Genomic DNA, 25,400 nt, shown 5'->3' with positions numbered 1-25,400 from the left:
GAAATCAGGAGGCCATTACCATATTTTTGGGAGACACACATTTTTCCCTCCTAAAAGGGGCTGAAAATTGGGGTACATCTTATACTCCAGATGTAACCCTGTGTGGTGCCCAAAACAGCTGCTGGCTTCTGTTACCCCTTCTGTGCTTTGCCTGCTTTAGTCACTGGAGCTCCCTCTGAGGATCAGCTCTGCTTTTGAAGCTGTTTTTCAGCCCCAAAGTGAGTGAAGCTATCTTCCGTGCTTTGCCTGCTTTTCTAATTGTTGCTCCCTCCAACAATCAGCTATGCTTTAGAAGCACAGCTTCAGCCAGCCCCAACCTCAAAACCACCGAGTGAACTAATGTACTGGGATTAGCCAGATGAATGCCTGGTAGGCAGAATTTTTTCCCCGTATTTACCTCTCCAAAAACTAAGGTGTGTCTTATACTCTGAAAAATATGGTAGATCTAGTCCTGCTTTGCGTACAAATCCAGCTGGGAAACCTTGAGCCAGTCACTCTTTGTCATCCCTAAGAAGGAGGCAATGGCAAACCACTTCCAAAATCTTCCCAAGAAATCTGCAGGGATTGGTCCAGGCAGGCACCAGGTGTCAACACTGACGTAAAGGCACCATCCTCCCCAAAAAAATTATTTGAACACACTTACAAAGTTTTTAGTGTAACGGGCTCTACCAGAAGCAATTCCCAACCTTTGGAAAAAGACTTCAAAATCATTGCCGGAACCCAGCTTATTTATCCTGTTGGAAAGAAAATAGGTAAGGGAAGGAGAACAAGTGATGTAAGAAATTACAAATTATTTTAATGTGGGATACTAGAGATCTCAAAAAGAGATCTAACCAACCGACACACTGTTTGTATTTGTATTTTTATTGAAGATGTTTTTATGTAAGTTTGTCTAGAAAATAAAACTTCTTCAAAAAAAAAAAAGAAGAGGCACTTTAGTTCCTCTTTTAAAAAAAGGGACGCGGTGGCTCAGGGACTAGGATGTTGAGCTTGTCAATCGAAAGGCTGGCAGCTCAGCGGTTCGAATCCCTAGTGCTTCCGTGTAATGGGGTGAGCTCCCGTTACTTGTCCCAGCTTCTGCCAACCTAGCAGTTTTGAAAGCACGTAAAAATGCAAATAGAAAAAGTAAGGACCATCTTTGGTGGGAAGGGAACAGTGTTCCGTGCGCCTTTGGCATTGAGTCATGCCAGCCACATGACCACGGAGATGTCTTTGGACAGCACTGGCTCTTCCGCTTGGAAACGGAGATGGGCACCGTCCCCTAGAGTCGGCAACAACTAGCACATATGTGCGAGGAGAACCTTTACTTTTACCTTAGTTCCTCTTTTATCCTGCGTTTATTACTTTATAAGTATAACTCAAGGCAGCAAACATACATAATTGTTCTTCCTCCTCTTGTTGCTTTTCCCACAGCAACCCTGTGAGGTGGGATGGGCTAATAGAGGGTGATTGGCCCAAAGTCACCCAGGCAGCTTTTATGTCTAGGGTGGAACTCGAACTCACAGGCTTCTAGTGAGGATTGGCTGGCTTTAATGCCTAAGGCCCAGGTATCAAATTCGATTGCGTCATGTGATGTATCGTGACATATCAAGATGTTTTTTGCACTTGTAGAGCCAGGGTGCGCATGGCCTGTGTGTGATGCATCTGGCCCACAGGCCGCCAGTTTGACAGGCCTGGCCTAAGGTGAAACTAAATGTCAGCATTCCAAGAAATACACCCCTAGCAAACAGAACTCCGAGATAGGTAGATTCTTCAAAGAACAGTTTTACTTGGGAGATAATCGTATTGGCACAGACTGGTGAAAACCAACTCTGAGAGTTCCCGCAGTTTGCACCTAATTAAAAACTGAAAGCCTCCCTTTCCCCCAAACAATAAGTCACATCGTCCAATCTAGGTGCTAGCCGGTTGCCTGGTTACTTCTCTCCTCCTCCTCTCTCCAGGCCAGCTGTTGGAATGTCCTTGGTTCACAGGAGAAACCATTTTGTTTTGGCTACAAAAGCCCAGCTATCTCTATTCCCCCCCTCCCTATCCCTCAGCTCCAGTGTGGGAACACTGAAACTTGAAAAATGGCCTTGGTGAGACCAGCTTCAGGGTTGACACTAGAACTCACTGCCTCCTTTCTAGGCCAGAACCTTAACCATTACACCAAACTGGCTGCTTTCTATCTTCCAGAACAGGTCCCAGTGTATTTGGGCTTTCACTTTTGTATTTGCATCTCAGCTACTACCAAAAATCCACTCTGTTCTCTGCCCGGCAACTCCGCCTCTGATTTCTACCTTTCCCACTTTGGCATTTACCTTGGGAAGCCCTTCTGCTCTCTTGATGGGTTTTTCTCATACCAGCTTTCAAAAAGAGATCTGCCTTCAAATCCTTCATCAGGGCTTGGTATCTACAAAGATATGCGTCATGTTAATGAAACTATAGAAGAAAGGGAAAACATACCATTGTTACCAAGAGCTGTGGTGGCGCAGTAGTTAGAATGCAGTATTGCAGGCTAAGTCTGCCGACTGCCAGCAGTTCGATCCTGACCGGCTCATGGTTGACTCAGCCTTCCATCCCTCTGAGGTCGGTCAAATGAGGACCCAGATTGTTGGGGGCAATAGGCTGACTCTGTAAACTGTAAAGGGCTGTAAAGCACTATAAAGCAGTATATAAGTCTTAAGTGCTATTGCTGGTGCTAATCTTTTTCAAGAGGAAAATTGGGAGCGTGAATACAATATGGCACCTGCCTGGAGCTATGTGGTCCCAGGAAAAAGTGCTGTTGCTTTAAGATGTTACGAAAACATGTTTGCATTTCTGTGTGGTCCAAACAACATTTGGAGATTGAATCTGAAGTGCCGCCTGTATTCAACGTTGCAGTAGTGTTAATGGGAAATATGTAATATAGTCTTTCTCAACTGGTTTGCTCCAGTTATATTATAATACAACTCCCACAATGCCCGAGGATGTTATTTTGGAATCCGACACATCTGGACAACACCACACGGAAAGAGGCTGTTGTCTGACGCAACTTGCTTTTGTAAAATCATAGATTAGGGGTTACAAGCTATCTTACCTACATGAGGGCAACTCTATACAGAATTAGAGTTGCTGATAATGGCATGCTTAAGCTAAGTTTCAGTGCACTGTCATTCTTCAAACCACATGATCCTTATTTTTCAAGGTACCGTACTATTTACATACCTAAATGAAAAGTGGCTGGTTTTAATTATTGTTATTCTGGAAGGCCTTCATTTCTCAGACAAAGTATGAGCTCAACGGAAAATCACACTCAACCACACAATATTGCCCAGGCTAGAAGGACATCCCATCCAATCCAGTGTTTTTCAACCTCAACAACTTTAAGAAATGTGGACTTCTGCTGCCAGAATTTCCCACTCAGCATGTTGAAGTCCATACGTCTTCCATTTGCTGAGGTTGAAAAACTCTGTTCTTGTTGTGACCAAGGCCCAAGTAATGATTACCAGACACAATTCAGGCCTGAACAAACTTATTTTATTAAAACAGGTGTTGTGTCTGCGCCCCCCAAGCCGGGCCCCCTGCCAGAAAGTGACTTGGAAAGTGAGGGGGAAGGGCCATCAGGACTTACCTTTGGAGCACCGGCTTCCCTGGCTCAGCTCCAGGAGCCAGAAGCAGGCCAGGTGGAGGAGATAATGAGGCCTCCGTTCCCCTGACTCTTTCCCCCACCAGGCCATGCTTCCAGACCCGGCTGATGGCAATCAGGCTTGGTTGGACCCTAGGTTTCGTAGGCAGGAGAGGAGGGAACAACAGAAGCAGGGGTGGGGCAGGCCTAGGAAGTGCTGAGTCATGGAGCCACACCCCACAGGATGTAAAAGCAGCAAGGGCTGCTATACCACTTCATGGCAAGCAAATCAACTGCTTAGAAGGAGAATTATAGCTGAAGTCCTGTTCGTTCCTGGTTTCTTGGCTGACTCATTGGCATCAAGAGAGATAACAGAGACACTTTTTTTTTTGTTTACATTTATATCCCGCCCTTCTCCAAAGACTCAGGGCGGCTTACAGTGTATAAGGCAAGTTTGCTGCCAGAGCTGATAGTTGCCGCCTAATTAAGTCATCGCTCGTGTCTCCCGGACTGCGGAGGGGGACAGATCAACAGCTGAGAATTAATCCATTCGCAGCTTAGTCCAAACAAAGTCTTCATAAACACTCCTGCGGCCTTATCACCAACTTTTGTTGTCTTTGGCAACCTGCCAAAGGCTTTTCTTGGCAAAACCCCCCACAAAGTTCAAGACACGCTGATAAGAAGCAATGGAATCAATGTTGCTTTTCTACAAAGAACCCAACGGCTTGTTGCTGCTCTTTTAAGCCTTATGGGAGTGGCCAATCATCTTCTGGCCTTACTCCTGAGTTGTCTTTTTTTGCTTCAGCTGCTCTTGCCTTCTGGCAGCTCTTCACATGTGTGCACTAGGAACAGGCTCCTACTGTTCCGCTGTCTCTCTGCTGTCCGCCTCTGGAGGCTCCGGAGTCCACACATTGCTCCCAGATGGCCCTGGCCCCATCTCTGCCTCTGATGCAGAGCCCTCATTTGGGCCTTGCCCTGACTCCAGGACTGGCCCATCATCCTCGCCAGCCTCCTCACTGTCCAATTCTGCTGCCAGGTCCGCAGGCTGCTGGCGGACCCCAACAGTTCTAGATCAACCAAGCTGCAAATATCAGTTCTGCCCTTTGAGTCTTTAATCTTCTCATGTTGATATCCAAAGATGTTTTTTTTTCCCCAAGAGGCAACCGGACTTTCTCTGTTTTTCCTGGAAGACGGTTTGCTTTTCATCGAAGAACTGAAGAAGCTTCTTGGATGAGAAGCGAAACATCTTCAAGGAAAAACAAAGAATGTCTGGTTGCCTCTTGAAAAAAGCAGGTTTGGGAAAATCATGATCTGGAGGACTGAGAATCTCCATAGATTTCCCACACTGAGATTTCAAGATTAAAATTGTACAGAGAAGCAAATAGATCCTCACAATTCAGAAGTCAGTGCCTTCAACACAGCAAGCTTCAGGACTGAAAAGGCAGGACAGTTTCTCATGTGGACGTTGGACCAGGCGTAGCCTGTGAACTTGATCACCCTCAAACAATGATAGAATGGTTGTCTTGCATTCATAGAATTTTATGGCGGTTTAATTTGCTAGATTTCTAGCCTGAATTCCCTTCAGATGACTTCCAAGGGGAAGTCCCTTTGTTTTTATCTCTCTACAGTAACAATCTCTGAGGTGCATTGAGCTGAAAGAGACAGTGACTAGATTTCTGGCCCTAGATCAGTGATGGGCTACTGCCGGTTCAGACCGGTTCGGGCGAACCGGTAGTTCTGACAATCAGCTGGCCCCACCCACCTACCCCTACTCTATCTTGTCCTATAATTCCTTTTTTTCTGGGTCAGCTGATTCGAGTGGAAAGCTGATTTACTCTGCTGTTCTACTTACTTAGAAGGTAAGTAGCTGAGCTTCAAATTGCTGGGTTTTGAATGCTGCACGCAAGGGTGTTAGGCACATGCACACACAAAGTCTACACTCACAGAACCGGTTGTTCATTTTCAGAGGTGTACCAATAAAAGAATGTGCAAAGGGGATCCAAAACACCTGCGATAGCAGAGATACCCATCTTTGGGGTAGAGAAAAAACCCAGGATGAAGGCAGTTAGGTGGAAGATCTGAAGCTCGCAAGAACCTTAGGGGAATTGTTCTGAATTCTTCTCCAAAACTATTAAGATATTGATCTGTGACTTCACAATACATCTGTCCATATTTTACCTCTTTAGTTAGATTGTATACCAGGCTATGCATTGATGGGGTACAGTCGACTCGAAGAGTGTAGTTACCTGAAAGAAAAGGATGGTATCTTTACTGTATTTAGGAGGAATCTTTTTCAATAAATAAATTTGATTTGGGGGGAACCCAACCAACATAGTTTGAATGTGGATTTCTATTGTTCTTGTGTTTCTGATTTTTTTATTTTTTTTATTTTAACAGAATAATAGAATTGGAAGAAACCTTGGAGATCTTCTAGTCCAACCCTCTGTCCTAGCAGGAGAATCTATAGCATTTCAGAGAAATGACTGTCTAATTTCTTCTTAAAACACTAAAATGTTGGAGCAAGCTATTCTATTTATTACCGTATTTTTCAGAGTATAAGACGCACCGGAGTATAAGACGCATCTTAGTTTTTGGGGAAAAAAATAAGAAAAAAGCTGATTGGCAGATGGATCGGCCTCCCGGAATTCCCCCAATCAGCTGTTCCCAGAGGTGAATTTTAGCAACAGGTTCCTTGGTTGTGAGCTCTGTGCCTTGCTTTTTTTTTTTTTTTTTTGCTTTTTTTCTGCCTCTGAAACTTTTGAAACTTGGTTTCAAAAAAATCTTTTATTTCTGCCTCTGAAAGCCTCCGAAACAGCTTCAGAAAAAAACCCTCGGAAGCTCTGTTTGGTGGTCTTTTTTTCTGAAGCTTTTTTTCTGATGCTTTTTTCAGCCTCTGAAACCTCCCTTTGAGAAGCTGGGCAGGGCTATATTCCGAGTATAAGACACACCCAAATTTCCCCCCTCTTTTTGGGGGGAAAAAGGTGCGTCTTATACTCCAAAAAATACGGTAATTGTTCTCACTGTCAGGAAGTTTCTGCTTAGTTCTAAGTTGCTTCTCTCTTTGTTCAGTTTCCATCCGTTGCTTCTTGTTTTGCCTTCTGGTGCTTTGGAGAATAGCTTGACTCCCTCTTCTTTGTGGCAGCCCCTGAGATATTGGAACACTGCTATCATGTCACCCCTAGTTCTTCTTTTCCTTAAACTAGAAATACCCAGTTCCCACAACCATTCATATAGACTAGACTAGACTAGACTAGACTAGACTAGACTAGAATAGACTAGAATAGAATAGAATTCTTTATTGGCCAAGTGTGATTGGACACACAAGGAATTTGTCTTTGGTGCATATGCTCACAGTGTACATAAGGAGAATAAAATATATTCATCAAGAATAAAAAGATACAACACTTAGTGATAGTCAAGATTACTAATAAGCTATCAAATCGTACTAGGAAACAAATAAAAACAATATAAATTGAAAGATACAAGCAACATGGTTATAGTCATAAGTGGGAAGAGGTAGATACTAGTAAGGAAGAGAAGAATAATAGTAATACATTCTTAGTAAATTATTTGACAGTATTGTGGGAATTAGTTGTTAAGCAGAGTGGTGGCACTCGGGAAAAAACTCCTTGTGTCTTGTTGTTCTGGTGTGCAGTGCCCTATAGTGTCGTTTTGAGGATAGGAGTTGAAACAATTTATGTCCAGGATGTGAGGGGTCTGTAGATATTTTCACAGCTCTCTTTTTGACTCGTGCAATATACAGGTCCTCCATGGAAGACAGGTTGGTAGCCATTGTTTTTTCTAATTATCCTCTGAAGTCTGTGTCTGTCTTGTTGGGTTGCAGAGCCAAACCAGACAATTATGGAGGTGCAGATGACAGTTCTAACTGTTCTAACAGGAAATTTCTTTTTGGACAACCATTTGTCTGAAATGGTACGGAGTTTCCTACTTGAGCAGGGGATTGGACAAGAAAACCTCTAAAGTCCCTTCTATCTTTGTTATTCAGTTATTCTGAGTTAGTTTACAGAGTTAGCTGATCAATCGTTTACCCAATGCAGTTCAGAAATGACCAATCACAAGTGTGCTTTACCTTCTATAGAGGAATCAGCATTGATGTAGGCCACAGCCCTCTCTTGTAGTATTTTGACATTTTCCTACAATGGAAAGGAGGAATTGAAAGCAAATTCAGATTAGGGACACAAATATTTCTTTATGGACTAGGGCAGGGGTCTCCAACCTTGGCAACTTTAAGACTCGTGGACTTCAAGCAAAGCTGGCTGAGGAATTCTGGGAGTTGAAGTCCACAAGTCTTAAAGTAGCCAAGGTTGGAGACCCCTGGACTAGGGTACTTTCCACATACAGGTTATCCTTAACTAACAACAGTTCGTTTAGTGAAATCACGATGGCTCTGAAAAAGTGATTTATAACCATTTTTCACACTTACGGCCATTGCATCATCCCCATGGTCATGTGATCAAAATTCAGACGCTTGGCAACTGGCTCGTATTTATGACGGGTTGCAGTCTCCCAGGGTCATATAGCACTATAACAATAAGACTTCTATACTGCTTCATAGTGCTTTTACAGCCCTCTCTAAGCGGTTTTACCGAGCCAGCCTCTTGCTCCCAACAATCTGGGTTTTCATTTTACTGACCTTGGAAGGATGGAAGGCTGAGTCAACCTTGAGCTGGTCAGGATCGAACTCTAGGCTGTGGGCAGAGTTAGCCTGCAATACTGCCTTCTAACTACTGGGAAGGGAAGGGAGGAAGGAAGGAAGGAAGGAAGGAAGGAAGGAAGGAAGGAAGGAAGGAAGGAAGGAAGGAAGGAAGGAAGGCTGAGTCAACCTTGAGCCTAGTGAGATTCGAACTGCCAAACTGCTGGCAGCCGGTGATCAGCAGAAGTAGCCTGCAGTACTACATTCTAACCACTGCGCCACTGGGGCTCATATGTTCACTTTTTGCAATCCTCCGGTAAGCAAAAGCAATAGGGAAGCCAGATTCACTTAACAACCATGTTACTTAAGTAACAACTGCAAATTCACTTAACAACTGTGGCAAGAAAAGTCGAAAAGCAGGGCAAAACTCACTTAACAACAGTCTCGCTTAGCAACAGACATTTTGGCCTCAGTTGTGATTGTAAGTTGAAGGGCTATCTGTATAGCTTCGCTACTTTTAATGATCCATCGCAAACCTAACTCCACAGGTGACACTCGATTTATACTAGCCTCCATTATTATCCTGAATTTTAAAGTTTGATTTTCCTCCCCTCATTTTTATTAATTATAAACCATTTTTTTTATTGAAAAAGTTTTAACAAGCAAGAACATTTTTCCCCCTTCCTCCCCCCTCCCCCCCATAAAACCCCTTCCCCTCCTTCACCCCCCGGCTTCCCGGTCAATCACAAGGTATTGTTATACATAAACCAAACATAGAGTAAAATTTTCCCTTCTAATTATATTTAATTATAAACCATTTTTATTAGTTACAGCACTCTCAGGAGTCCTCAAAAATCAAAATTATTTGCAAGATATTGAAGATATTTGCAAAAATGTAAAGCAACGACACTAGTTTAAAAGAAAGTACAGGATTTTTTTTTCATTAAAAATAAATAAATGTTAATGGAGATAATCAACTTCCTTGACCTACCTCTGCCCATTCTGTTGATCCTATTAAGCCAAACTCCTCAGCATCCCAACTAGCAAAAATCACCGTCCTCCTGGGTCGCCAACCTATATTTACAATATTTAGAAGGTTTAATAGTGAAAGTGAAACCAACCCAAATTTTTTTTTTAATTTGCATTTATATCCCGCCCTTCTCCGAAGACTCAGGGCAGCTTACACTATGTTAGCAATAGTCTTCATCCTATTTGTATATTTATATACAAAGTCAACTTATTGCCCCCAACAATCTGGGTCCTCATTTTACCTACCTTATAAAGGATGGAAGGCTGAGTCAACCTTGGGCCTGGTGGGACTAGAACCTGCAGTAATTGCAAGCAGCTGCTGTTAATAACAGACTGCATTAGCAGTCTGAGCCACAGAGGTAATTTCTGTACACTGCTTCCTATTTACTAAACTATTTACTAAATCTGCACTACTATTAATCTTCTCATAGTTCCCATCACCAATCTCTTTCCACTTATGACTGTATAACTGTAACTTTGTTGCTGGCAATCCTTATGATTTATATTGATATATTGACCATATCTTGAACATGTCTTTTATTTTATGTACACTAAGAGCATATGCACCAAGACAAATTCCTTGTGTTTCCAATCACACTTGGCCAATAAAAAATTCTATTCTATTCTATTCTATTCTATTCTATTCTATTCTATTCTATTCTATTCTATTCTATTCTATTCTATTCTCTGCTTTAAATTCTCATATGTTTTTCAGCTGTTTATGTACAACAAGCAGGCACTTAGAAGTGGGATATAGAATGGTAGTCCCAGGTGACATCATGCTAAAAAATCAAATCAAACAAAAAAATCAAATCTGTTAACTGTGCCCAAGGAACTAACCTCATGACCCCACCAATACCAGCAGGGCAAGCTACTCTATGTAAACAGGGAGCAAACCGCTGGTGAAATCTAAATTTCTTTCCTACCAGTTCTGTGGGTGTGGCTTGGTGGGGCACGGCTTGGTTGGGGGGGGTGTCATGTGACTGGGTGGGTGTGGCTATGTGACTGGGGGATCAAAAGACAGAAACTCACTAACAATGTCCTGCTGGACCAGGGTTGGACTAGATGACCTCCAGGTCCCTTCCAGCCCTGGATTATCCTTTGAAGCTGCATCTAGTGCCAGGTTTGTAGTCCTTCCTTACTCTCCTTTTTCCTCCCTCCCTCTCACCCTTCCTTCCTTCCTTCCTTTCTCTCTCTCTCTCTTTCCTTCCTTCCTACCTTCCTTTCTCTCTCTCTTTCTTTCCTTCCTTCCTTCCTTCCTTCCTTCCTTCCTTCCTTCCTTTCTCTCTCTCTCTCTTTCCTTCCTTCCTTCCTTCCTTCCTTCCTTCCTTCCTTCCTTCCTTCCTTCCTCTCTCTCTCTCTTTCTTTCTTCCCCTCCACTCTCTCTCTCAAGTGAACCTGCCACCCCCCTACACCCTGTATTTTTTGCCTAGTAGGCTTCAACTTTTTTACCTTTTAAAAAATGCTTTCAAAAGTATATATATAAAAAAAGCCTCTGACATCAGGCACCTCAGCTGGGATCGTCAGAGCCTTGTTTTAACCCATTAAAAGCATTTTTTAAAACAACCTCTTGAAGAGGTTGTTAAAAAAATGCTTTTAAAAGTAAAAAAAAAAAAGAGAGGCTCTGACGATCGTGTGGCTCAGCTGGGCATGGGGGGGAGGGGCAGGGATTTTTGCTACTGGTTCTCCGAACTACCTGCCGCCATTGCTACCAGATCAGCTGATCCGGTCCGAACTGGGAGCATTTCACCCCTGGAGAAAACCCCATACTCACTACTACTGATGATGTTATCTAACTGGGTAATGAAATGTCTGCCAATATACAGCCAAGCTCAGACGGCACCAAGGACTCCATAGTTCAATCCTGAGCTACGTAGGATCTCTTCCATTGGAACCAGGAAAGTATGCTATCAGACTCAATGAGACTAATGTTTACATTGATGTTTATAGGATTGATGCCATTTTTTTCTTTTTCCTTTTTTTGTCTTTGCTTTCTTAGGTTACTATTTCTGCATAATGCATTCTAGAATTCTAGTTATTCTGCATGTGTCGCTTGGTGTAGCATTTTTTTTTTTATTGAAAAAGTTTTACAAAATTTCCCCTCCCCTTCCCCCCCACCCCTGTCCCTTCACAAACCCCCCTCCCCCCCCACTTCCCGGAACAAACACAAGGTATAGTTAAAAATAAAACAAACATATGCTAAAAAAATTTCCCTCCCAACTCAATTATACTCCTACAATTCTCATCGGTTCCTAACTTCCCCCAAAACAATCAAAAATAATACATCCTAATCATTCAAAGGCAGTCTGATAACTCTTAGTCTGATTGCTATTCTCAACTTTTTCTGATATGCAACTTGCAAAATCTGGTGTAGCATTTTTGCTTTTAGGTATATTTCGACCAAATACATATGGCAATGAAGGCAGTTGAAAAACTTTGCATCGAAATGATAATAGTAATGTTGATGATACAAACCATTCCAATAACTTATATTTTCTGTACCGGTGCTGCACCCCCAAAAAACTACTCTTTTAGCTTTGTTTAGATTCCTGTTTCAAATGGTTGCATAGTTGCATTATTTAGCAATAGCACTTAGACTTATATAAGGAATGGCCTAGAGGTGGAGCTCTCGCCTCACAATCAGGAGGTTGTAGGTTTGATCCTAGGTAGAGGCAGATATTTCTCTCTCTGGACACAATGAGAATATATCTGCTGAACATGGGCATCAGGAAGGGCATCCGTCCCGTTAACACTCTGCTAACTCCATTCAGTTGCCCAGACTCCACCCCGCAAGGGATTATGGAGTCGTTAAATGAAAATGATGATGACTTAGACTTATATACCGCTTTACAGCCCTCTCTAAGCAGTTTACAGAGTCAGCTTTTTGCCCCCCAACAATCTGGCTCCTCATTTTACTGACCTTGGATGGATATAAGGATGAATCAACCTTGAGCCGGTGAAAATCGAACTCCCGAACTTCTGGCAACCAGCAGTCAAAAGAAGTAGCCTGCAGTACTGCACTCTAACCACTGTGTTACCATGGCTCTTTAGATGCATTGTTTGAGATAGCTTAAAACATTTGACAGAAGGCAAGGCACATGTTTGAGGGACATGGTAGCTCAGTGGCTAAGACGCTGAGCTTGTTGATCGAAAGGTCTGCATTTCAGTGGTTCGAATCCTTAGTGCCGCGTAATGGGGTGAGCTCACGTTACTTGTCACAGTTTCTGCTAACCTAGCAGCTCAAAAGCACATAAAAATGCAAGTAGAAAAATAGGGACTACCTTTGGTGGGTAGGGAACAGTGTTCTGTGCGCCTTTGGTGTTTAACCATGCTGGCCACATGACCATGGAGATGTCTTCGGACAGCACTGGCTCTTTGGCTTTGAAACGGAGATGAGCACCGCTCCCTTGAGTCAGGAACGACTAGCACATATATGCGAGGGGAACCTTTACCTTTACCTTTAAGGCATGTGTTTACAGAGAACCACACAAAACCTTCCCACTTTTCTCTCGGTATTTCTCAACTTCCGCAGCTTCAAGATGTTTGGCCTTACCTTCCTGTTTCAGCTTCCCAAAACTTCGGATAATCTCATGAACAACGGCAGCCCCACTCTGGGGATCAATCCCGCCAAACACCCATGAGTCACGGTGGCCGCCCAGAATGACATATCTATCTGGACCAAAAGGGATGAAAAAGATTCACATTATGATAATGAAGTTGGTAAAAGTTCACCAAAAATGGCCTGGAAAAAGGTAGGCATGGGGGCCACCATGAATCCTGTCTTTTACTATTTTAAAGATGAGACTTAAATGAGAAAATGATACCCCTGAGTAGGATTGTCTTCATTTACAAGAATGTTTCTGGAGTCCAGTTCTGTTACCATGCATGTACTTAGTCGGCAGGGACTAAGTTCTGAATGCTATTCATGCTAAGGAAGACTTGAGGGTGATCTACAGATGATCTTAGAACACAGAACATAGAATAATAGGATTGGAAGGGAACTTAAGAGTCTTTTAGTCCAATTCTCTGCTCAAATTTCTAGATTCTACCATATCGCAAGATCTAAAATGGACAGCTAACATTAAAAACGTCATCAAAAAAAGCACAACAAATAATGTTGTTTTGGCGCCAACTCAGAAAGCTCAAACTGCCCAAGGAGCTGCTGATCCAGTTCTACAGAGGAATTATTGAGTCTGTCATCTGCACCTCTATAACTGTCTGGTTTGGCTCTGCAATCCAACAAGATAGACACAGACTTCAGAGGATAATTAGAACTGCAGAAAAAACAATGGCTACCAACCTGCCTTCCATTGAGGACCTGTATACTGCACGAATCAAAAAGAGGGCTGTGAAAATATTTAGACCCCTCGCATCCTGGACATAAACTGTTTCAACTCCTACCCTCAAAACAATGCTATGGAGCATTGCACACCAGAACAACTAGAAACAAGAACAGTTTTTTTTCCAAACGCCATCACTCTACTAAACAAATACTTCCCTCAACACTGTCAAACTATTTACTAAATCCGAACTACTATTAATCTTCTCATCATACCCATCATCCATGAGTGTATGACTGTAACTTTGTTGCTTGTACCCTTAAGATTTATATTGATATTGATTGTTTCCTGATTGCTTATTTGTACCCTATGACTATCATTAAATGTTGTACCTTATGATTCTTGATGAACGTATCTTTTCTTTTATGTACACTGAGAGCATATGCACCAAGACAAATTCCTTGGGTGTCCAATCACACTTGGCCAATAAAAAATTCTATTCTATTCTATTCAAGCAGGAAACCCTATATCATTTCAGACAAATGGCTTTTCAGTCTCTTCTTGAAACCCTCCAGTAATGGAGCATTCACAACTTCCGGAGGCAAGCTGTTCCACTGACTAATTATTCTCATTGTTAGGAAATATCTCCTTAGTTCTAGGTTGGTTCTTTCCTTGATTAGTTTCCATCTATTGCTTCTTGTCCTGCCCTCAGGTGCTGTGGCGAATAGGTTGACCTCCTCTTCTCTCTGACAGCTTCTCAGATACTGGAAGACCACTATCATGTCACCCCCTAGGTTCTACTCTTTATTTGATTAGACACACCTGTTCCTGGAAACCATTCTTTGAAAATGTGTTATAACGCAAAACAAAACCTTACAAACCTGTGTGGGAGATAGACTTTACCTGGCTCTGTTGCTCCTCGGAGAATTCCAATCACATTGTAAATCCGTCTCACTTGCTTGAAGCTGTAGATGTGCATTCTCACTTTTCTAGTGCAATTCAGAAAAAAAAAATCAGTGTTATACTCAAGCTAAACTAGGGTTGAAATGCTCCTGGTTTGAACCGGATCGCCCGATCCAATAGCGATGGCAGCAGGTGGTTCAGAGAACCGGTAGCAAAAATCCCTGCCCTCCCCCATGCCCAGCTGGGCCACACTTTGGCCGAAAAAATGCTTTTAAAAGGAAAAAAAAAGCCTCTGATGATCCTGCGGCTCAGCTGGGATCCTCAGAGCCTTTTAAAAGCATTTTTTCTACAACCTCTTCTGCCGAAAAAAAATGTTTTTAAAAGGCTCCTCTGCCGATCCCAGATGAGTTGCCTGATCCTCAGAGGTTTTATTTTCTTTAAAAGGCAAACAAAAATGCTTTTAAAAGGAAACAACAGCCTCTGACGATCAGGCAACTCAGCTGGGATCGGCAGAGCCTTTTAAAAGCATTTTTTACAACATCTTTGGCTGAAGAGGTTGTAGAAAAAATGCTTTTAAAAGTAAAAAACAAAAGTTGGCCATGCCCACCCATTCACCTTACCCCCCCTCCCCTAAAAGCCATGCCCACAGAACCGGTAGTAAAAAATTTTACATTTCACCACTGGGCTAAACATTCTTAAAAGTGGATTTTAAAAAGCTGGATTCTGAAAAAGAGCAAGGCTTATATTCTACACAACACTCAGTGGAGGGATTCAAATAATTTAACAACCGGTTCTCTGCCCTAATGACTGGCTGGCTGGGTGTGGCCATGGTGGGCGTGGCCAGGGGTGTGTGACAGGCAGCACTCCGCCTCCCAGGGGTAAAAATGGGCCATGGGGGGGTTCCACCCCCCTGCACCCCGTTTTGGGTGTAGTAGGCCTCCCTGCAGCCTCCTGGGAACAAAAATGGGGTGCGTGGGGACTCCTGGAAGGGGTGGGGAGAGGAGGGGCCAGCCAGCAATTTAACAACCGGTTCACCTGAACTGGCCCTAACCTACTGAATCCCACCACAGACTACACTTCATTGTACCACTCATAGACATATAATCAAATATGGTGTACTGATGCTGCTGTTTTTTCATTTTCTTTTTAAATAAATTTTATTCATTTTCTATTCATTCCATTCCTTAGTGCTTAATCAACATCACGTTGTCTGGGTATTTAATTTGCTTAACAATACAAATGCCATTCTTACTCTCCGCCCCTTCTTTCCAACCACCGATAAAATAAATTCCAAGTTTGACAATATTCCGTCTCTTCTTTCTGTTTTGTTTTCAGTGTAAGCCTGTCCATTTCTGCACAGTCTAATATCTTCTTAATGATCTCTTTATCTTGAGGTGTTTTCTTCAATCTTTCCAATATTGTGCGAAGATAATCCTCGCTGCTATTTAAAACGTGTAATACTAAACACATACTTCTCTTATCATTCTTTTTGTGGTATCATCCCTAATAAAAACAGTTAGGGCTGCTGGGTTTTTCTTTTTTTTCTTTTCTGAGGGATGCACATGATGAAAGTCCTTCAGGAAGACTGCCAGTAAAAACCAGGCCATATATTTTCATTTCATACTAAATTTTGGGGCTGGTGGAGGTCATAATTCAAATGGACACTAAGCGAAGATTACCTGAATTACTCCAAGCAGCTGCTTCACTTCATTTCATGAGGGAGAAGGTTTGTTGACTAGCAGTTATCAGTTACCTCTCGATCTATCCCATTCTAAAAAAGAGCGTTTTTTTTCTCTCCTTACCCTTTTATTTTATTTATTATTTGCTCTTTAGCAAGTTTTACCAAAGGTTCCATGAAACTTGCCCTCACCTGTTTGAAGAAGTTCCTGCAAAGCCAGGTCCCACATTATAAGGTACGGAAAGCTGTCCCTTCCAACTGTCATCGGGGGCAGGACGGCCTCCCATTTCCCTGTTGGAAGCAAGAAAAGTTACAACCCCCTTACTTCAGGAAATAGGTTGACTTGGGATTTAAAAGAAAAAAGTATTCTTCCACTTTCCAAAAAAGGAAGATAGAGTCTTGCTGACACTGAATTTGAAATGGGGAGGAGATTTTGAATTCTCATCCCTTTAATGCTTCAGATAGATGATAGACAGACAGACAGACAGACAGACAGATAGATAGATAGATAGACGATAGAAAGATAAATATAGATTGAAAGATAGCTAGCTAGCTAGCTAGCTAGCTAGATGGATGGATGAATGGATGATAGAAAGGTGATAGAAAGATAGATAGATAGATAGATAGATAGATAGATAGATAGATAGATAGATAGATAGATAGATAGATAGAAGATAGATGATAGAAAGATAAATAGATTGAAAGATAGATACTGTAAGATAGATAGATAGATAGATAGATAGATAGATAGAAGATAGATGATAGAAAGATAAATAGATTGAAAGATAGATACTGTAAGATAGATAGATAGATAGATAGATAGATAGATAGATAGATAGATAGATAGATAGATAGATAGATGTCTAATATTGCTTAGCAGAATTGCAATAATAAGGTAGAAGAATGAACGAATGAATGAATGAATGAACGAATGAATGAATGAACCAATCAATCAATCAGTCAATCAGTCAGTCAATCAATCAATATATTCATATATATACTGCCTACATATATAAACAAGGATAAGGGATAAAGCTGAAGAAAACCAAGTCCTTGTACAGCGTGGTCTTCTGAATATTCATTTCTCTCTTTTAAAGCAGATGTTGCAAAATTAAGGTTCACTATGATGCAGAGAGTTTTCTTCAAAAAAAAAAAAAGGAGGGGGATCTATTACTGCCTGCCTTCTCCTCCTCTTCTCTCTACATCCTACAGCTGTTCAAGTTGCACCTCGACTTATGACTGGTTGCATCGTGACAGTTTGAATTTACAACCGACTTCCCCAGCCTACTGACCGAGAGTGATATAAGGATCGTATCATTAGGACTTACTTTAGCAACTTCTCAGCGTCGTGATAACCGATGGGGTGGGCAGGAATATTTAAGTTTGCTGCACTTTGAGCTTCCTTCAAGCGATAGGCATATTCTAGAGTAAGAAAGGCACCAATTACTATACTATACCCTGAGGACAATTCAGGAGCCTGATTGTCCCCTTTGAAACTATACTTGGTTGAAGGCCTGGATAACTGCAAGGTTATCATTTCTCTGTCTCCCAATAGGTTGCAGTGGGGTGGACTTACCCCATATCTCATATCCCAGGGATTGACATATGCAGGAACTTCAGAAACGTAATTTACAAGAGCAGTTCAGATCAGTGGTGAAATCCAATTTTTTTACTACCGGTTCTGTGGGTGTGGCATGGCGGGCGTGGCGTAGCGGGCGTGGCTTGGTGGGCATAGCAGGGGAAGGATACTGCCAAATCTCCATTCCCACCCCACTCCAGGAAAAGGATACTGCCAAATCTCTATTCCCACCCCACTCCAGGGGAAGGATACTGCCAAATCTCCATTCCCTCCCCACTCCTGGGGGAAGGATACTGCCAAATCTCCATTCCTTCCCCACTCTGGGGCCAGCCAAAGGTGGTATTTGCTGGTTTTCCAAACTACTCAAAATTTCTGCTACCGGTTCTCCAGAACCTATCAGAACCTACTGGATTTCACCGCTATTTCAGATGCTTAAGACCTCTACCAGCAATGGAACTGAAAAGCCACATTTCTGAAGTCTCTGAAGCAAAATGGCAATCTTTGAGCCAGGAGACTTGGAACCAGTGACAACACGGATAAATCCACATGGTCTTCTCAGCAACACAACAGGGACACAATTCGCCCTTATTTTCCTCTAGGAGAAAGTTCCCTAATCTTTTTAGGTTGGCAGCCCGGAGCTGGGGGAGGGGGGAAAGAGGGGATGATTTTGTGGGAGGGGCAGGCGCATGTGGGGTTGCAAGAGCCCACAACGAGGCTCGTGTGAGCGGGACCACAATTGCCCAGGATGGCATTTGTGCAAGTGGGGCTGCAAGTACCACGACAATGTTCTCACGAGTGAGGCCGCGACCACCTAGCATAACCTGAATATGCGGAGTGCTTCATGCACACACCCTTATGCTTAAACCATTATACTCTTCATATTGCACCCTCTTGTTTGGGTCTAGGACAATTCCCCTCAGCCAATTTGCCTCGGCCATCTCACCACGGCCATCTCTCCACAGTCGCGGAGATCTTGCCGCAACCAACTCATCGTGGGACAGCTCGCCGTGGCCAACTTGGTGTGGGGCAACTCACCACGGGACAATTCCATGTGGGAAAACGCTACACAATAAATATTATCCACCACTGTTTTGGTAAACATTATTTCTGTTTTAGCAATGGAAATAATGTCAAAAAAACAGTGGCGGATAATGTTTATTGCAGTGAGTAATCCCAACTTAGGGAACGCGGTGGCTCAGGGGCTAGGACGTTGAGCTTGTGAATCGAAAGGTCGGCAGCTCGGCAGTTCGAATCCCTAGTGCTGCCGTGTAATGGGGTGAGCTCCCGTTACTTGTCCCAGCTTCTGCCGACCTAGCAGTTTCAAAAGCACGTAAAAATGCAAGTAGAAAAAATAGGGACCACCTTTGGTGGGAAGGAAACAGCGTTCTATGCGCCTTTGGCATTGAGTCATGCTGTTGTGTCTCGTCCGCTTTCACTGCAGCCGGGGCCTTCTTATCTGCTTCCGAACGCTGAGGAATGTCCTAGTATGCTTCCCAGCCCCAGGCCTGGCTCCATGCCCAGACAGGCTGAGGAGGAAGAAGTACCTCCAGCCCCCAGCTCTGGCTCCATGCCCAGGCAAACGGAGCAACTAGACCCCTCCCCCTCTCCCACAGCATGTGAGCCTGAGAGAGGTCAATTACCAACAGCTGCAGACTGGAGTGACCCTCGCGTCAGAAGACTTGATAGGCGGAGGCAACAGAAGGAAGGGAGGGGCAGGCCTGGATAAGTGCTGAGTCATGGAGCCACACCCCATGGCCTATATAAAGGATCTGCTTTCTGGCATTCTCTGAGTCAGGCAAAGTCTAACATATCTCACTTTCTGATCTCCTGCCTGCCTTGAGAACTTTGCTAGGACTTTGGCAGAGCTGCAGAGGCACGCCTGATTCGGATTTCCCTGACCCGGCCGTCAGCGGAGGAGTGGGACACGACACATGCTAGCCACATGACCACGGAGATGTCTTTGGACAGCGCTGGCTCTTCGGCTTTGAAACGGAGATGAGCACCGCCCCCTAGAGTCGGCAACGACTAGCACATATGTGCGAGGGGAACCTTTACCTTTACCTTTTTATCCCAACTCAACACAATAAATATTGCATTGTCCCACAGCTAGTTGGACACAGCGAGATGACCACAGCTAGTTGTCCAATTCCTGTTTCAATTGTATCTATTCAACAAATAAAAAACACAATCAAGTGCTATTTTCTTAGGACACTGTTTTCACAAGTATCTGAACCTCGGGTTGTGCCTCTTTTAGGATGCAACCCCTAGAACCGTGATGGCGAACCTATAGCACGGGTGCCATAGGTAGCCATATCAGTAGGCACGGGAGCTCAGCTCCGGGGTGCATGTGCGCAGCTAATTGTTGGGCCTTTGGGGCCCACCAGAAGTAGGGAAACAGGTTGTTTCCTGCCTCCGGAGGACCTGGGGGATGGTTGGGAAGGCCCGTTTTTCACTCTCACCTGGCTCTAGAGCTTCTCTATGAGTCTGGGGAGGGAGAAAACGGCCTTCCCCACCCTTTCAGGCCCTCCATAGGCCAGAAATGGTTTTTGCTGTCCCCAACCTCCAGAGCCTCTCTAGGAGTCTCTGGAGGCTGGGGACAGCAAAAAAGTTACTTCCTGTCCAACCGGAAGTTGGAAAACGGGCTATTTTTGGTCTCCGGAGGGTCTCCAGCCTTTCCCCCTCTCCAGACTCATAGAGCGCCTCTGGAGCCAGGTGAGAGAGAAAAACGGGCCTACCGGGCCATCGCATGCCAGGAGCAGGGACGGGGTGCATAGAATTATGGGTGTGGGCATGCGCACGCGCGACCTCCCTGCCCCACTTCTGGCACACGATGGCAAAAAGGTTAGCCATCACTGCTTTAGAAGGTCTCTTCACTGGTCACCTTTAGCTGGATATCCTGGAGTGAGAGGATCTCCAGCACCATCTAGAAGGAGGACGTTGCCACGTTGGGCTCCACCTCCTGGCAGATTCCAGCCATCTGGGTAAGGCTGAACTCCAGGAGCACAAGAATCAGCAGGATCTGAATATAAAATGATGCCTTTGGCTCCAGCCAAGTAAGCGTTCTTTACCTAGGGATAAACAGAATTGGTGAACTATATAGTTTCATTCACATAGCTTAAAAAAACCCCCATAGTTTGACTAGTAGAATAGCAGTAGCACTTATATACCGCTTTACAGCCCTCTCTAAGCGATTTGCAGACTCAGCCTATTGTCCCCAATAATCTGGCTCCTCATTTTACCCACCTCGGAAGGATGGAAGGCTGAGTCAACCCTGAGCCCGATGGGATTTGAACTGCCAAATTGCAGGCAGCAGAATTAGCCTGCAGTACTGCACTCTAACCACTGCACCATTGCAGCTCTGGTGTTTATTTATTTATTTGTCATAACATTATATACAGGAACATATATTGAAAGGAAACAATAGGACAGGAACGGTAGGCACTTTTGTGCACTTATGCACGCCCCTTATAGTCCTCTTCGGAATGGGGTGAGACAGTTTTTGGTTAAAGCATTTAGGAATTGGAGAGGAGACCACAGAGTCAGGTAGTGTATTCCAAGCATTAACAACTCTGTTACTGAAGTCATATTTTCTGCAATCAAGATTGAAGCGGTTGACATTAAGTTTGAATCTATTGTTTGCTCTTGTATTATTGCTATTGAAGCTGAAGAAGTCTTTAACAGGAAGGACATTGTAATAGATGATTCTGTGTGTTAAACACAGGTCTTGTCAGAGTCAGCGGAGTTCTAAGTTTTCTAATCCCAGGATTTCAAGTCTGGTGGAATAAGGTATTTTGTTGTTATACAATAGAACAGAATAACAGAGTTGGAAGGGACTTTTGAAGTCTTCTAGTCTGACCCCCTGCTCAGGCAGGAAACCCTCTACCATTGTGGACAAATGGATGTCCAATCTCTTCTTAAAAACTTCCAGTGTTGGAGCATCCACAACTTCTGGAGGCAAGTTGTTCCACTGATTGATTGTTCTCACTGTCAGGAAATTTCTCCTTAGTTCTAAGTTGCTTCTCTCCTTGATTAGTTTCCATCCAGTGCTTCTTGTCCATGTGCTTTGGAGAATAGCTTGACTCCCTCTTCTTTGGGGCAGCCCCCGAGATATTGGAACACTGCTATCATGTCTCCCCTAGTTCTTCTTTTCATTAAAATAAATTTAACTAATCCTTGCAACTGTTTTTCATATGTTTTAGCCTCCCATCCCCTAATCGTTTTTTTGGTTTCTTATATGCATTCCCCTGAATGGCAAAGCTGATAACCTCTTACCTTATTTCCTCTGAAGATCTTCCCATATCTGACAATGACAATTTTCCCGGAACAATTAATTCCCATCTCTCGCTCTAATCTGTGGAAATCCTCTATCCTGCCATAGTTCACATACACCAAATCTCCCTGCAATACAAAAGGTGTATTAACAACACACAAAGATGGAAGTGGGGAAGTTGCAAAGTGCACCCGCTCAGCCATGCTTTCCAGAGGTGGGTTTCAGCAGGTTCTGACCAGTTCTGGAGAACCAGTAGCGGAAATTCTGAATAGTTTGGAGAACCGGTAGTAAAAATTCTGACTGGCCCCACCCCCATCTATTCTCTGCCTCCTGAGTCCCAGCTGATCGGGAGGAAATGGGGATTTTGCAGTAATCTTCCCCTAGAGTGGGGTGGAAATGGAGATTTTACAGTATCCTTCCCCTGCCACGCCCACCAAGCCACGCCTACCAAGCCATACCACACCCACCAAGCTACAGAATCAATAGTAAAAATTTCTGAAACCCACCACTGAATCATATGTATAAATGGTAAATTGAAGTAAGGGAGAAAAATGGATACGTAAGTAATATTTACTGATGCAAAAGTGTTGAAAAGAAGAAAATTGTAAAAATTGCTTTTTTTTAAAAAACTATTTAATAAAAATTATTTTAAAAAGTATGAAGTGTTAATACCACTTTATAAGGCCTTGGTAAGGCCACACTTGGAATACTGTATCCAGTTTTGGTTGCCACGATGTAAAAAAGATGTGGAGACTCTAGAACAGGCATGGCTAAAGTCCATCCCGGGGGCCAATTGCAGCCCGTGTTCAAATATCGAGCGGCCTGCAGCCTCTTCTCCCTGCCAGCTCAGCCTGTCACTCATCCCCGCCGGCGGGCGTTTTTCCCTTCACCGCACAGCGGTTCCCGCAGCTGTCCCCTGCTGCCTCCTGCTCCACAGCCTCCCTGCTCTGCAGAGCATCTCAGCCATATTTTTCACCAGAAGATGGCAGTAGACCTGAGTCATGCTTTTAAAAGTTAAAAAAAAGCCTCTGATGATCGCGCGGCTCAGTTGGGATTTTCAGAGGCTTTTAAAAGCATTTTTTTTACAATCTCTTTGGACGATGAGGTTGTAGAAAAAATGCTTTTAAAAGGCTCCTCTGGCGAGCCCAGCTGAGTTGCCTGATCATCAGAGGCTTTTTAAAGTATTTTTTTTACAACCTCTTCAGCCGAAGAGGTTGTAGAAAAAATCCTTTTAAAAGTAAAAAAAAAAAAGTTGGCCACACCCATCCAGTCACATTACCCCCACCCCCCACCAAGCCAGGCACACAGAACATATAGCCTAGAACCTTGCAGATCTAAATGCAGCCCCGATGCCTTTTAATCCTTACCTCTGGCTCACCCTGGGCTGAGAAAGCACTATAGGGTGGAACAATGTCTTCAACAGCCTCATATCCTGCAGGGACGGGCTCAGATAGAGATGTATTGAAAATCTAGATAGTAAAGAAGCCACAAGGTGGAGAGGGAATGGCATATAAAAGCAACATCTGATTTATCCAACTTGAGTGTGAGTTGAGGGAGGGGATGGAAATTCATTTAAGGAACAAAGGGGGCATTTTGCCAAGGGTCCACCAAATTGAAGCCAATTTAACTAAACTCTAAGAACAATGGCTGTGTTTGTCTAGCATAAGTAAAGGTAAAGGTTCCCCTCACACATATGTGCTAATCGTTGCCGACTCTAGGGGGCGGTACTCATGTCCGTTTCAAAGCCGAAGAGCCAGCACTGTCCGAAGACGTCTCTGTGGTCATGTGGCCGGCATGACTCAACGCCAAAGGTGCACGGAACGCTGTTACCTTCCCACCAAAGGTGGTCCCTATTTTTTCTACTTGCATTTTTACGTGCTTTTGAAACTGCTAGGTTGTCAGAAGCTGGGCCAAGTCATGGGAGCTCACCCCGTTACACGGCAGCACTAGGGATTCGAACCGCTGAGCTGCCGACTTTTCGATCGACAACCTCAACGTCCTAGCCCCTGAGCCACCGTGTCCCTTTGTCTAGCATACAATGCCCAAATAATCTCTGTCTGATGGCTTCATATAATCATTAAGGCACAGGTCTCCAAACTTGGCCATTTTAAGACTTGTGGAATTCAATTTTGGGCTTAGATAACTTAGAACTACATCAACTTCGGTCTGACCTAAGCATAGTACGTAAAATTATCTGCCACAATGTCCTACCTGTCAATGACTACTTCAGCTTCAATCATAACAATACACGATCACACAACAGATATAAATTTAAGGTAAACCGCTCAAACTCGATTGCAGAAAATACAACTTCAGCAACAGAGTGGTCAATGCCTGGAATGCTCTACCTGACTCTGTGGTTACTTCCCCAAACCGCCAAAACTTTAACCTTAGACTGTCTACTTTTGACCTCAACCCATTCCTAAGAGGTCTGTAAGGGGCATGCATAAGCGCACCAGCGTGCCTACCATTCCTGTCCTAATGTTCCCTTTTATTTGTATCCATTTCATGTATTCAAATTATGTTTATACTTTTTTTTAAAATCTGCAATCTTATATATGCTTGACAAAGAAATAAATAAAACAAAATAAATAAATAAATAGGATTCCTCAGCCAGCTCATCAAGTTGAGAAATTCTGGGAGTTGAACTCCACAAGTCTTAAAGTGGCCAAGTTTGGAGAACCCTGCATTAAGGCAATGGAGTGATTTGCACAACGTAATTAATTTTGAACTACAGGTAGTTCTCAACTTCTGACCCATTCATTTAATAGTCAGAGTTACTGTGGCGCTGAAAATTTTTTACTTACAACCCATCTTTGCATTTGTAATTGTCACAACACCCCTGGCAGTCACCTGATTGTAATTTGGGCACTTAGCAACTGGCTCCCATTTACCATATTTGCAGCATCCTTAAGTCACGTGATCATAAGTCGAGACCTTCCCAGCCACCATTTTGCTCTGATGAGCAAAGTGGAAGAAGACAGATTCATTTAAGAACTACATGGTTTACTTAAAAACCACACGATTGATTTGCTCAATGGCCATGATAAAAACAGTTGCAAAGTTGGGTCTGGGTCATGTGATCACTCATTTAATGTTCACCTCGCTTAGCAGTGGAAATCCTAATCCCAATTATGGTCAAAGAACCATTCTATACCAGTGACCCCCAACCTTTTGGGTATCAGGGACTGATTCTGAGAAAAAAGGGTTTTCTGCGGACTGGAGGGGGGCGTGGCTTCATGTGCTTCCTGCTTCCTGCAAATGGGGCTATACTTGTTGGCACAGCCTGGTTTCCGGCATCCCATAGCCTGGTACCGGTCTACTGATTGGGGGGTTGGGGACCTCTGCTCTATATAATTCCATGTTAGCTTAGTGCAGGGGTGTCAAAAATAAGGCCCGCGGGCCAGATACGGACTGCGATGTG

At 43.5% G+C, this 25,400-nt stretch overlaps 1 protein-coding gene across 2 annotated transcripts in view; it reads right to left on the bottom strand.

Annotated features, from left to right (window-relative positions):
• LOC131200045 (glutamate carboxypeptidase 2-like) overlaps window positions 1–25,400 on the bottom strand; it is a 53,007-nt gene that overhangs the window by 17,937 nt on the left and 9,670 nt on the right. For both annotated transcript variants that reach the window (XM_058186369.1, XM_058186370.1), the window contains exons 4-15: window positions 23,344–23,445; window positions 21,979–22,104; window positions 20,588–20,774; window positions 17,456–17,549; window positions 16,320–16,418; window positions 14,450–14,535; window positions 12,820–12,939; window positions 9,229–9,311; window positions 7,674–7,737; window positions 5,762–5,829; window positions 2,298–2,389; window positions 644–734 (exon numbers count right to left, since the gene is read on the bottom strand). In XM_058186369.1, coding sequence (XP_058042352.1) covers window positions 644–734; window positions 2,298–2,389; window positions 5,762–5,829; window positions 7,674–7,737; window positions 9,229–9,311; window positions 12,820–12,939; window positions 14,450–14,535; window positions 16,320–16,418; window positions 17,456–17,549; window positions 20,588–20,774; window positions 21,979–22,104; window positions 23,344–23,445 — 1,212 coding nt within the window. The remainder of the gene's footprint in view (window positions 1–643; window positions 735–2,297; window positions 2,390–5,761; window positions 5,830–7,673; window positions 7,738–9,228; window positions 9,312–12,819; window positions 12,940–14,449; window positions 14,536–16,319; window positions 16,419–17,455; window positions 17,550–20,587; window positions 20,775–21,978; window positions 22,105–23,343; window positions 23,446–25,400) is intronic.

The sequence above is a fragment of the Ahaetulla prasina genome, chromosome 5 (assembly GCF_028640845.1).
Source record: "Ahaetulla prasina isolate Xishuangbanna chromosome 5, ASM2864084v1, whole genome shotgun sequence".
Classification (NCBI taxonomy): domain Eukaryota; kingdom Metazoa; phylum Chordata; class Lepidosauria; order Squamata; family Colubridae; genus Ahaetulla; species Ahaetulla prasina.
Note: the sequence above shows the minus strand (reverse complement) of the source record. Positions and strands in the feature narration are given on the sequence as shown.